This window comes from Symphodus melops (genome assembly GCF_947650265.1).
Source record: "Symphodus melops genome assembly, chromosome: 13".
Lineage (NCBI taxonomy): Eukaryota > Metazoa > Chordata > Actinopteri > Labriformes > Labridae > Symphodus > Symphodus melops.
This window is the reverse complement of record NC_136703.1, coordinates 13,998,730-14,011,610: the sequence shown is the minus strand read 5'-3', so window position 1 is coordinate 14,011,610 and position 12,881 is coordinate 13,998,730. Positions and strand designations below refer to the sequence as shown.

At 39.2% G+C, this 12,881-nt stretch overlaps 1 protein-coding gene across 1 annotated transcript; it reads left to right on the top strand.

Moving 5' to 3' along the window:
• Nucleotides 1-5,857: 5,857 nt before the first annotated feature.
• slc26a10 (solute carrier family 26 member 10) lies at nt 5,858-11,846 on the top strand. Its single transcript, XM_079358713.1, has 18 exons — nt 5,858-6,337; nt 6,892-7,002; nt 7,164-7,321; nt 7,461-7,625; nt 7,722-7,874; nt 7,962-8,044; nt 8,135-8,282; nt 8,369-8,482; nt 9,251-9,328; nt 9,416-9,511; nt 9,586-9,692; nt 9,876-9,945; nt 10,082-10,264; nt 10,390-10,444; nt 10,599-10,687; nt 10,788-10,842; nt 10,933-11,039; nt 11,154-11,846. The coding sequence occupies exons 1-18, from the start codon at nt 6,073-6,075 to the stop codon at nt 11,190-11,192; spliced, it is 2,076 nt and encodes a 691-aa protein (XP_079214839.1). The 5' UTR covers nt 5,858-6,072; the 3' UTR covers nt 11,193-11,846.
• Nucleotides 11,847-12,881: the final 1,035 nt, after the last annotated feature.

The following is a 12,881-nucleotide window of genomic DNA, read 5'->3' as shown; positions in this document are numbered from 1 at the left end:
TAAATATATTTACCTGGACATTTATGTTATAGAGCTGTCCCAAACTTACTTTGTAACATGCTGATGCTTGTTTGTTTGTTTTTTCTTGTTTGTCTTCTTTTTGTTGTTTATTTTATTATTATTATTCTTAAAATTTATTTTCCGATTGTTAGTTTTTCCATTTGTATAATTGTCAACGCTATTGCAGCCTTTAATCACTCTTATTTACTTTACATTTTTGCATGCCCATTATGTATGTCTTGTATTTTATGTTCTGCACTTATAAAAAACCAATAAAAAAAGTAAAAAAAAAAAAATATATATATATTTACCTGGGTTTCTGAAAACGTCAACATTCAACATCATAAGACAACAATAAGACTTCCTTATTGTCCATGCATTACTGAAACTATTTCTATCGTGTTTTCTCACGAGTATGGCTCCAAAAGCCAAAGAATCCACGTTAGGCTCTATGTTTCAAAGCCCATTTTTACAGCAGAAAGGAACATGTTTACAGGTATGTAACAAAACAATTAAGTAATAACACTGCAATGTCAGACCTTTTCACTTTATTATTGTATAACACCTGCATTTTGTGGTAATCTGCTGCAAATTAACAACCTGAAGTCAATATGAAATACATTTTTCCCAGGGTTTTGTAGTGAAGTATTACATATTGCTGTGGTTGGGCTGCACAGTGGTGAGGTGGTTAGTGCTGTTGTCTCACAGTGAGAAGATTCCTTGTTTGACTCCCTGTAGGATAGTGCATTTCTGTGTGGAGTTAGTATGTCCTTTCTGTGCATAATTGGGGACTCTCTATTGCCCATAAGTGAGTGTGATTGTAGCTGGTTTTCTGTCTCTTTATGCCAGCCCCGTGATTGACTGACTGACATCCAGTCCAGATTGAACCCTGCCTCTCACCCAATGAAAGCTGGGGTTAGCGCCAAACTAGCGCAGCCCTGAACGGGAAAAAGCAGTATAGTTAAATTGATGGATATTGGTGTAGTTATTAAAAAATGTGGATGTTGCACCACAAAAAAAAAAAAAAATTAATGTTGTGCATCATGCAATGACCAACCAAAATGGATATGGATCTTCGTTCATAAAAATCTGTTTACATTATAACAAAACACATTTTATGCCTTCTAGCGTGGTTCATACTGCCTCAGATCAGACAGATACTATTAGTTTATTACTGTACAACCCTGCGATGTATGAGTTAGAACCATGCTTACAGATGTGTGCACTGCATATTCATCGCAATATGTAATCATTTAATACAAAATGCATGGAAATGTAAAATGCCAAGGTAAAAAACAAACACACTGTTGGTCTTTATAGCTCATTGTATCCATATGGCAACCAATTCTATGACGCAAAAGCACACGACTTTGACTTCTAAAAATTGTCTAGTCAACATGTTTGAGCAATGAGAACAACATACCTGTCCTTAACTCTGTGTGAGGTGAACCTGGCTGCACTGCTGATTCTCAAGGACCCACTCCATCAGAGGCTCACGCACAAGATAGAAACACTGGAGTCACCGCAAAATCAAATTCCCTTCAACCACATCACTGTCTGATTTCACAGCAAGAGTTTTAACACTGCATCACATATTATTACATGCTATTTTTTGTGCATTATATTTGGGACTATTTCTTCTTCTTCACTGCAGATAAACTAGTTACAAACACCATCATGTATAGTAGGGTGTTTCCTAAGTTCTTCAAAGACAAAACTGGTTCTCTGTTGTTCTGTTATGCTCTGAGGGTAGTAAGCAAATCACGTTGATAGAAGGGCAGAGTTGTAGCAGACAATGCAGCAGTGGTTCTTTCAATGTGGTTCAAGGCTGTGTCGCAGTTGTGTACTTGAGCTGAACAAAGCTTTGGCATGGGTACGGAAGTGACACATCCCTTAGGCAGACTCTCTTACTGACCCTCTGAAAACAGCCCTTCTACATGATTCAGTGAATCTTGTTGTTTCCCTGTATGTGATAAAACCGGCAGAAGAAGAGTAAATCACAGAAGATACCCCAAATTATCAGTTGGGAAAAAGGGGTCAGGTAGGACTCACATCTCACCTTTCGTTCTCTTCAGATAATAGACAGGCCACTTTGTAAAGGTGTTGACCTTTTAATTGTCTGTCATGGTTTGTTTTGTCTCCAATGTGAAAGAGCAGCAGTCACTGCACTCTTTTAAGAGCACCCATGACCAACGGATGACTTTACATAATCCACCTTCCCCTTCATCAAACAGGCCTGGCAGTATGATCATGTACTTACGGTAATTTAAGATAAAATACATTACGCCCTTTAGACATCGTTTTTGTTGTTCCTTTAATGAGAACATAAAACCTAATTGTGGAGGATGCTCCATTTGCGCACACACACTTCCTTGGGGAGCCTGAGTATGTAGGCGGGGGCCGCTTCACCCGCCCAGGAGATGGATGACCCAGATGTTTGATGAATGGACTTGACTGGTGTAGGTGTGGTGGAGGTCAGGAGATGTTCATCAAGAGAGAACCAACGGGGCTCAAGCTCAGTTAACAACAGTTTAAGAAAAAGTAATATATGAAAGGCACATTTATGTCAGGCTTTATAATCATGGCCTCAGATGCATATGAATGTGAACATCAGAGGAAAAATCTACTTACATCTCTGACAAAAATCAAGGAAATCAAAACGTGTATAATCACATGTACAGTCAAGAACATAACGTGTTTGACACTGGCAAAAGAATGCAGCATTTGTTTGATTATTGTACTGGCTAAATAATAGAGCCTGACATGCTCCCATAAAATATTTATTTTCCAACACATCAAAGGGCTGTAAGACAAATTCCCGTGTTGTGCTGCCTGTTAACCCCTGCAGACATTTCAGCGTGGCCTCCGAGACAAATTTGCAACAAATCCTAGCATACAGGAAGAATTTCTCAGTGGAACATGATTCATGATGTCCAACAATGTACAGTACGTAGACAGCTTGACGAGACACACTAATGGATGGAGAGGAGCGGAACGGAAAGGGATGGGAGAGGTAAGGAGACACAAGGAGAGTTTTTTGGCCGCCAGAAGTCAGGCTCATAGACAAGGTCACTGCTAAAGTAACGTGCCATGGGGGGTCGGGCCAAGCATCCCATAAAGCAGATAAAGAACAATAGCAGGAACTATAGGCCACAAAATGACTGGAGCCTCTCCCTGGACGAAAATAATAGAAAGACCCTGTAAGATCAGGAGACACACTCAACATGAAGGAAACAGGGTGGATGAAATATTTTGCTGTGATTATTGCTAATGCAACAAGGAGAGCAAGATATGAGATGTGCTGCAAGACACAACTACAGAATAGAAGTGTATGAGTTTACAAGCTTGAAAAACACACAGTCACATCCTTTATTTGAAGAGTCAAGCTAAGCCTGCCCTCCAAGAATATATTGCACTTCATAGAAATCAACAACAACTGTGACTTTATATTTAAAACATCACTTGATTGTTTAGGTGAAAAGGTCACTTGAGTTGTAGTTTGTCCAAAAAAGATGTTTTGTTGCTTTTTTTTAGATAACTGAATTCCCATCAGATTGTATAAATGACACATACTTTGTGTCTTGATATGCCACTCAGGTATTCACGTTCTCATTGTTTAAATTCACAAGGGTCTGTCTGTGTTATGATGGAGCAGAAGCGTTTCGTCTAGTTTGGGGTTAACACTCCATATCCTTTTCCATTCATTGTTCCTTTTACCACTGATTAATATCTTGTTTAAACAGCCCACGGACACACCGCGCCGTCGGTATGTTCATAAATCCTCTGGAGCTGATCAACACAATGGCCCACATTCCTGGCATTTAAAGTTCCTTATATCACTGCATCACCTCTCCAGTAGAGACACAAAAAAATCATGGTGTATGAATCAAAACAACTCTCACTAGCACGTCTGTTCATTTCTTCTTGAGAAAACACGGGACACGTCACGCTTTGGGGGGTGTTCAACCAACACTTCACCTTTGCAACACATCACTGAAACTCTCACCTACACCCTGTTTAGCTCCAGTCATTGAATAACATCAACATGGAAAAATAAAACAAACATCCCAACATTAGCCCTTGTTTTCCTTTTCCTTTAAATCACTAATAGACATTAGGAAACAAATGAAGACATTGGGTTAAATCATTTGACCTGAACCCAGCATTGTCGCTGTATGTGGTATTACCAAACACCCCCTGCTTATTATGGCTTCATCTGAGTTGATGAGGTGACACGCTGTATTTAAAAAAAAAAAAAGCTGCACTGATGAACTGTAAAATAGTAAAAATAATAATGATAAAGGGTTTTACAGATAAAAACAACATTGCCTTAAACCAGGCATTGAATATACTTTAAATTTGATATAATATACAATAGCTTATATCATATTGTATGGGGTATCCTATCTGCTGTACGTAAACCCCTACAACATGTTAAAAACAATACATGTAACGCATGTAAAAGTGTTTTGAAAAGTGATTTTTAGAGGTCCTAAAGATGTAGCCTGTTGGATCTCACTTGGAGATGTACTCTGTCTTTCCACAGCCATTTTCACATTTTGCACTCCTGAATAATTTCAGGAGGACTAACCCGGCTGTTCACATTTGCACCTTACAGTGGGAGACTTTCCCTGTCCGAGGGAAGACGTGACGTAAAAAAAAAGAAAAGAAAAAAAAAAGGTTGAATTATCAAACAAAGCAACAGAATCCGCTTTACGATTCTTTTAAAGAGAGAATATTTGCCTTTATATCAATGCTACTATCAATGAAAAGAGAAAAAAACTAATGACGAACAGAAAACTTTATGCCGCCATTTAATTACGTATCATACCAAGATCATAGCTGTCACGTGCATACACTCTCGTATTTAGTAGTAATTCTACGAGTATCACTGTAATTTCATGTATAGTTGCACGCATGCCAAAGACAAAACCTTTATAAAGACAACAACAAAAGTTTATCAATGCATTGTGAATGCTTTGTCATGTTTGCTGTAGATTTGACATGTTCATTTTGAACTGTCTGTCACTTAAGTTTTGACCTGTGCGGCTACAAAACTTGGCGTCGTGTGCACTTTCTCTTGGAGCTTCATATCATTCATGAGACGCGAGAGATTCATTCACAGTATCCTCAACTTGTCTTACAAAAGAGATAAAAGGATCCTTGTTTGTTGTTGAACCTCTTGACTGGGATTCTCTCTTTCCGTACATAAACTCAAAGTGGATTCTTGATCATATTATGTTTAGCTTTTCAGTCTTCATTTTATCTTGTATTTTTCCACAGCTATCTTGTCCTCACTTCTATATGACCAAGAATAACATGTCACTCATCGCACACAATCTCTGATGGGCAAATAAAGGTGTGGTTTGATCCATGAACCAGGCTGCCATGTGTGATTGAGTTTCACAGGAGTCTCATGGGTACCAGACTCGTTTTCCTTATGGCTACACAGTTTAAACGCCCACCCATTACAGACATCCATCCTTCTCGGAAATGAACTCCTTGCTAACAGACACGGTTTGGGGTTACACCTCAAACATCACAATACAACTTTGATCTATGTAGGCTGTTCACAGTGGTATACATTGTATGACTTAATTGTGCCTCCTCTGAGCTTGTCCTACCTCCCGCACAGCTCTCTGGAGGCTGGACAGAGCAGTGTAATGGATGGTGTGTGTGTGTGTGTGTGTGTGTGTGTGTGTGTGTTCTTGGAAGGAGGGACTTCTAGAAAAGGACTCTTATTAGCCTGACCTTCTACGTTTCTGTGGAAAGAAAATCCTTTCAGCAGTAGGACCCAGGGGATCTTTGTAAGGGAAAAAACAGTGGACCAGCATCAGCACACCTTGATGATGTCGGAGGCTGGACAAAGATGTGAAAAGTTGTTGAACACTGTAACAAAACAGGCTGAGCTTCGAGCCATGTCATTGGTTAAGGGGAGGCTGACAGGAAAGCGCAATGGCTCTTGAGGTCAGGGCAGAGTCTGGTATAAATGTATTGTAACTGACAACACCATAACTGTCTACAACAGCGCGTGCATGTGTGTGTATCATCACTCACCTCAACAGGAACACAATGAGCGCTTCTGTGGCCGTGTACAGGAATATTTACACAGAGGACCGCTTCAAACAGGCCTACGGCAACGATGATAACACGAGTGGAAGTTTGCGGCTGCGGGAGAAGCTTGCCGGGAGTTGCAGGTGTTCAAGGCGAGCATGCCTCCACCTGTTGAGGGAGAGAGTCCCCATTTTTAGCTGGCTGCCGAGATACAGACTCAAGAAATGGATTTTAGGAGACACGATAGCGGGACTGACAGTTGGTATCCTTCACATTCCGCAAGGTGAGAAGATCAAATACTCAATAAATCACTGCATTTTTCTTTCTAAAGTTTGGCCTATCATATGACACGCAGCATATACGTCAAGGCTGACTGTACTCGTTGTGATATTATTAATATACAGTCTTGATTGCTATTTTTTTTACATTGTTTATTTTTTCTTCACTGAGCCAATGCTAAATAAAATAAATAGCCTAACCTTGCGTGTAAGGTCTCCTTGTTTTTTTTTTTTTGAAAGGCGCCATCAAATAAAATGTATTATTATTATTATGATTAACTAAATATTAAATTTATAACAATAATAGCTATTATTTTTGTGATAAGAAGTAATTCTGCTTTATAAAATCTTATAGATACATAATTATAAAGAACAATATTACAAATTCAAATTGTGTGAGGTTTTATAACCATGTGTAAAGTACAATAGTGGAGTGGATTTATCTTTTGCTCAGTCACATCTACAATCATTTTCATGCTTAAGAATAATGAGGATTAATAAATATACAACAAAACATGTTTTGCTAGAAGTAAAGTGTTCATGTTCTTTTCTCCAACAGGCATGGCCTTTGCTTTACTAACTTCTGTAGCTCCAATATTTGGCCTGTACACCTCCTTCTTCCCTGTGGTCCTCTATATGTTCTTTGGAACAGGTCGTCATGTGTCCACAGGTAAGACTTAAATTAACATAACATACAGCCTATACAGTATGTACTGTTATATTGATCTTTGATTGTCTTATATGGACAATGGCAGCATCACGTTGTGCATGCTTTAGTTAAGTGTTACTGTGTGTTTTCTACTGTGGCTGAGAAGATGAGTCTATTCTTAGGTACCTTTGCAGTGGTGAGTCTGATGACTGGCTCTGTGGTGGAGCAGCTGGTTCCTACTCCTCTGGACATGAACTCCAGTTCCCCTGAAGCTGCAGAGTTTGAGGGTCAAAGGATCGGAGTGGCCTCGGCTGTGGCACTGCTCTCAGGAATTATTATGGTAGATATTTGATATTTGGTATTAGATAGATAGAAAGAATTGGGCTTAACACAAAGTTACAAGATGAAATACAGTCATAAAGGTGAAAAGACTTATTTTTTACCTGACACAGGTCATAATTTATCCTCTTGCTCCTCAGCTCTGTATGTGTGGCCTTCAGCTGGGATTCCTCTCCACTTATCTGTCCGAGCCAATTGTAAAGGCTTTCACCAGCGCTGCTGCCTTCCATGTCACCGTCTCTCAGCTGCAAAACATGCTGGGGCTGCGGCTCTCTCGCCACACTGGGACATTCTCGCTCTTCAAGGTAAGCAATGTTTCACAATCATATTCTGTCTGCTTACATACTTTTATTTGGGTTGTCAGTGTTGTTTGCAAACCGTTCATTGAGTCATGTGTTCAGACTTTAGCGTCAGTGATAGAAAATCTCCCTCACACCAACATGGCGGAGCTGCTCATCTCCTTGGTGTGTTTGGCTGTCCTGGTGCCAGTTAAAGAGATTAACATGCGTTACAGACAGCGCCTGCGGACACCTATACCTGTGGAGATCCTCACCGTAAGTCAGTGGGATTAAAGAAAAAGTATGTAACAGTACAATCAGTAGGTAAGACAGCAAGTGGTAATTTTGTATTTCGTTCTTCAGGTGATCATTGCTACAGGTGTAGCATATGCCTCTTCACTAGACTCCACTTATGACATTGAGATCGTTGGCCATATCCCAGCTGGGTAATCTTTTACATCTAAAAAAGAAAAAACATTGTTAAAGTACTAAAGCTGCTTTCAGTAGTTTTCAATGTTTAATCTTCCTTCTCCCAGATTCCCGAGGCCACGGATGCCATCCTTGAACACTTTCCCTGACATTGCTGGAGACACGATAGCCATCACGTTCGTTGGCTACGCTGTCTCAGTTTCACTGGCAATGATCTATGCAGACAAACATGGTTATTCCATACACCCCAACCAGGTGGAGTATATGAATGTCACGGCTACATATAAGAATGTTTTATACATACACATTTTAACTTGTGTTGAACCTGCCCTTTGTTTCAGGAGCTCCTAGCTCATGGTGTCTCCAACACAGTGTCATCTTTTTTCACCTGCTTCCCCAGCTCAGCCACGTTAGCAACCACGAACATTCTGGAGAGTGCTGGTGGATACACACAGGTAGTGTTCATACATCCTTTATAGAGTAACTTCTCTTCATCATCTCTTGTTTCACACCAACAGGCCTGGGGAGGGTCTTTGTGATCAACATGCAATCAGCTTTTTATACATCCAGAATCATTGTTAACAGTGTTTACATGGAATACACAAATTATACCTAAGGTTTATTCAGCCAAAACACCACAGATATGTTTGTAATCCACCTGATCTGTGGATGGAATTACTAAAAACCTGAAAGAGCATTTGCAACCATTTGTATTAGATTGAATTTCAAACTTCACTTCCACATTGTCAGAGCAGAAACTGCTCCAATAACAGATTAAACATTTGTTTAAAATTCAATTTTGAATCACATGACAAACAGATGTTAAATATCTATCATTTCTCAGAATACTACCTTGAGGGAGCAGACTTCTCTGCTTTAACAGTCAAATTGTGGAACATTAAAACAGATGATGTGATTGTTATTCAGTAAGGAAAAAAAGGAAAAGGAGACATGCAGACAATAGAAATACAAACAGGTTTATATAACTTGTATAAACAGATTAAAATAAAGCAAGGGAGTTTTTCAATTTGTCCAATTAGTTTTCTGAAGCTTGACAGAGAAGCTGATGTGTTCCATTATAAAGATCTAACATTATATCATAGAATGGAATCAACATGCAAAAGATGTTTATTTGTTATTGCCTTTCTGGCATCTATCCTCAGTAGTTTAAATAGAAAGTTGGTCCCATTTAAAAAAATTGTGTGCGTCATGTATTCCTGTAGCTCTCCGGCTTGTTCACCAGTCTGGTTGTTCTGGTTGTCCTGCTGCTGATTGGACCACTGTTCTACTTCCTACCCAAGGTAAATAGGTTAAATGTGTGTTTGTATGTGCTACGGAAAAAAGAGAAAAGGAGAAAGCTCTCAGTTCATCCTTTTTTCTCTCCCCAGGCCGTGCTGGCATGCATCAATGTGACCAGCCTCAGGCAGATGTTCATGCAGTTCCAGGACTTACCTGAGCTGTGGAGAGTCAGCAAGATGGACTTTGTAAGAGCAGTGATTGTGGTTAATTGTTAATTGTTTTTATCATGACATGAAAATACATCACTTTGTCTGTGTAGATGGTTTGGGTTGTAACCTGGCTGTCTGTAGTGATACTAAACGTGGACCTCGGCCTCGCCATCGGGGTAGTTTTCTCTATGATGACTGTCATCTGCCGCACACAGAGGTATACTTTCCACACACTCAGCATAAATACATTAATGATTAAGCAGCGGAAATAAAGGGAGAGGTTTAAATCTGCATTAGAGTTCCAACACAGAGATGCAGAAAATCACCTTATACCTGCCACGCTGTGTAAAGTATACGTTGCTGTGGGTTAAATTAATACTAATGTCCCATGATTCACCAGGGCTGGTTGTTCTGTGCTTGGTCGGGCCAGCAACACAGAAATTTACAGACCACTGGAGAATCACAGCAAGGTGAGGAGAGGCTTTTTCTGCTTAAAGCGTATACATATTGTTATGGAAATGCATGTAAACACACATTAAAGACACATCAAGGAATGGGTGATACCTGAAATCTTAAATATTGAGACGATCCCGTTTTTCGTTTCAGTGCTATGAGGTTCCAGGAGTAAAGATTTTGACTTACAACGGGCCCATTTACTATGGCAACCGCAGCTTCTTCAGAGAGGAGATAAGCAGGCTGCTGGGCTTGACGCCAGAGAAGATCCGGAGCCGGGAGAAGGCCAGGAAAGCCCTGGAGAAACGGGAGAGAGAGGCCACTGTCAACACTGTGGTACGACTTCTGCTATCTCTGAAGGAGAAGAGTTAGAATGCACTGTTCACGCTGTAGAATCTGATGTGATACCAGGGTCTAATTTATGTTTTTATTTATTTCATTTTATCCCCATCGTTATTTAGGACAGCTGCATTGCAAACACATCCTTTTCTTCAGAAAATGAGTTCTTTAAATCTGGTAAGTGGAAAAAAAGGAATTGTGGGTAAAATTAAATAGGCTATACTTGCATGAATTAATGATGTTCCACAAACCTGAGACAAACTTTAAAGGCCATTAAAATGAGACAGTCAAGCAAAAGCCTGTGCTCAATATCCCCTTGTCTTTTCTCTAGAAACGTCTGAGAGCGATGTTCAGGCAGTTTTAATCGATTGCAGCAGTGTGATTTTTGTTGATGTTGCTGGAGCGCGACTCTTTACACAGGCAAGTCCTTAAAAGCAGGAAGTTGTGCAAATGAGATCATATGTCAACATCAAATACCTCTTCATTTATGGATGTATCCTTTCTTTGTGTCTTTTTGCAGATGTGCACTGAATGCCAGAAAGTTGGAGTTCATGTTTATCTTGCAAATTGCAATGGTAAAGTCTTTTAAATAAATATTGTCTGAGTTCTTTTACCTGCTTTATTCTCAGTTTGCATGAACTGATTGTTGCTTTCCGTCCTCTTAGAAAGCGTCTTAAAGATCCTCACATCGAGTGGTCTAATGAACTTCATGAGCCCTCAGCACATATTTGTCACAGTTCATGATGCTGTGATGTATATTCAACAGCAGAAGGTGAGCCACCAAAAAAGCCACACTTTCTCATAATTATGCTAAAGAAACATGAATTTTGTTTAAAATGACTACTACTAAATGATTAAATGATGAAACTGCTTTTGTATGCTGCAGGAAAAACCTCTGGAGAATAGCACCACTGTATGGGTATGAAGCAGGAGGGCAGACGAGTCATCAGACAAGGTGTGTGGGACTAAAATGGACAGAGGACTTTCAGGTTGTTACATAATCAGACTTTAAGTCCCACGGCTAGAAACACTACAGTTTTTGGCTCAGACGCTACTGTAAAGCAGTGTTTCATAGAAGCAGTAGCCTGTTGTAGCACTATGTCATGCATAACAATATGATTACTTCACAGTGTTAGTAGTCGTATCAAAGTAGTTGGACTTATTTCAGGCGAGTTGTGAAGGGCTTCATTCAAGAATGTACATTAAACATTGATTTGGGCAAAACAAATAAAACGTTCTTTCTATAAAGCTGTAAATGACAGATATGAATTATATTGTTTCTGAATTGTTCTGATCTTTTTTTGTCATATATGCTGGAATATTACCATAGTCATATTTATTTAGTTTCTGTTAGTTGTTTGAAAACAGATACATTTAAGGTGCACTGAATAGTTTTATCAAATACTGTGTATATTTATATCTTTTTGAAATATGTGCTTATTATGTAACTCTAGATTAAATGCCATCAAACTCTGTCTTGTATGTGTTGATTTTAAATCCAGAGATTGCACAAACTGTTTTATATGTGTCAGTAACTGTGTCATACAGAAGCTGTTTGTACAATAAATATGTCTTCAGAAACAAATGTCCCAGTGATTATTTTCATTAAATGGCTTAGACGATCAAGATGTAGGTTTTTTACATGAATTCTTGTTTGATATTTTTCAATATATTATGTTACAGTATGGAATGTGAAGCACGCCTCAGTGTCAGATTATGAGAAAAAAAAAAGATGAAGAAAGAATCAGAGCGCTCTTTGTATTTGATGAGTTACTGTGGATGAGTGGGTCAACTCTGAGGAATCTGAGGGGAAAAATATATAACAAGAACGATTAGGAAATATATGCTACAATAAACACTACAATAAAGTTAGGAATAATTAAAGAATTCTAACCAATCAAAATAAAGGCTGATCAGTTTCATTCAAACTGTTAAGATGTCAACAAGTCTGACACAATGAGATGTTAACCAGTTTGTTATCTCCAATACATTAATTGGGAGTACTGTATTTCGTTACCTCACCACCGTTCTGCCCTCTCTTGTCCAACACTTACAGCCATCCCTCCCACTCCTCCATACGCTCATCATCCCGTTACCTTGACCTGATAAAAGTACACATAGTGAGTTCAAAACCAGGATAAAAAAATGGGAAAATACTCATTATTTCTGTGCTTGATGTTGGACAGCCAAGTTATTAATTTTTTCCAGTGCATATTTCAAAGAGGCCTCTAGACACCTTACCCTTTGGGCTTTCTCTTTAAAGCTAAAGGAGTGTTTCACTAATTGGATAGAAGTAGTCCACTTCAATTAGAACATGGTACACACTGCTCTGGCCAAATGTTTACAAAGCCAGATCCTACCGAAAGACCTACTAACACACACACATGCGCACACGCACATACACACAGGTTTGCAATTTCTAAAGACCAGGCATCACAGGAGAAATTTACAGGTAATGTGTTTACAGGTAATGTATATGTTAAATCGACCGTAGCTACTCACACAGTCCGAGCAAAAACTCTGAACACAAGATGTCCCATTCACACACACACTTTCACACCTACCTATTTCATTCAGCAAGCAGCAAACATGTAGCAGAGCTCAGACATCTCAC

What these genes read in the sequence shown, in the direction of transcription:
- slc26a10 (XM_079358713.1), top strand. Translation starts at nt 6,073, where the DNA reads ATGAGCGCTTCTGTGGCCGTGTACAGGAATATTTACACAGAGGACCGC. An exon ending in CACTGGAGAATCACAGCAAG is followed by an intron (nt 9,946 to 10,081) that starts GTGAGGAGAGGC and finishes TTTTCGTTTCAG; the next exon opens with TGCTATGAGGTTCCAGGAGT. An exon ending in AAATGAGTTCTTTAAATCTG is followed by an intron (nt 10,445 to 10,598) that starts GTAAGTGGAAAA and finishes TCTTTTCTCTAG; the next exon opens with AAACGTCTGAGAGCGATGTT.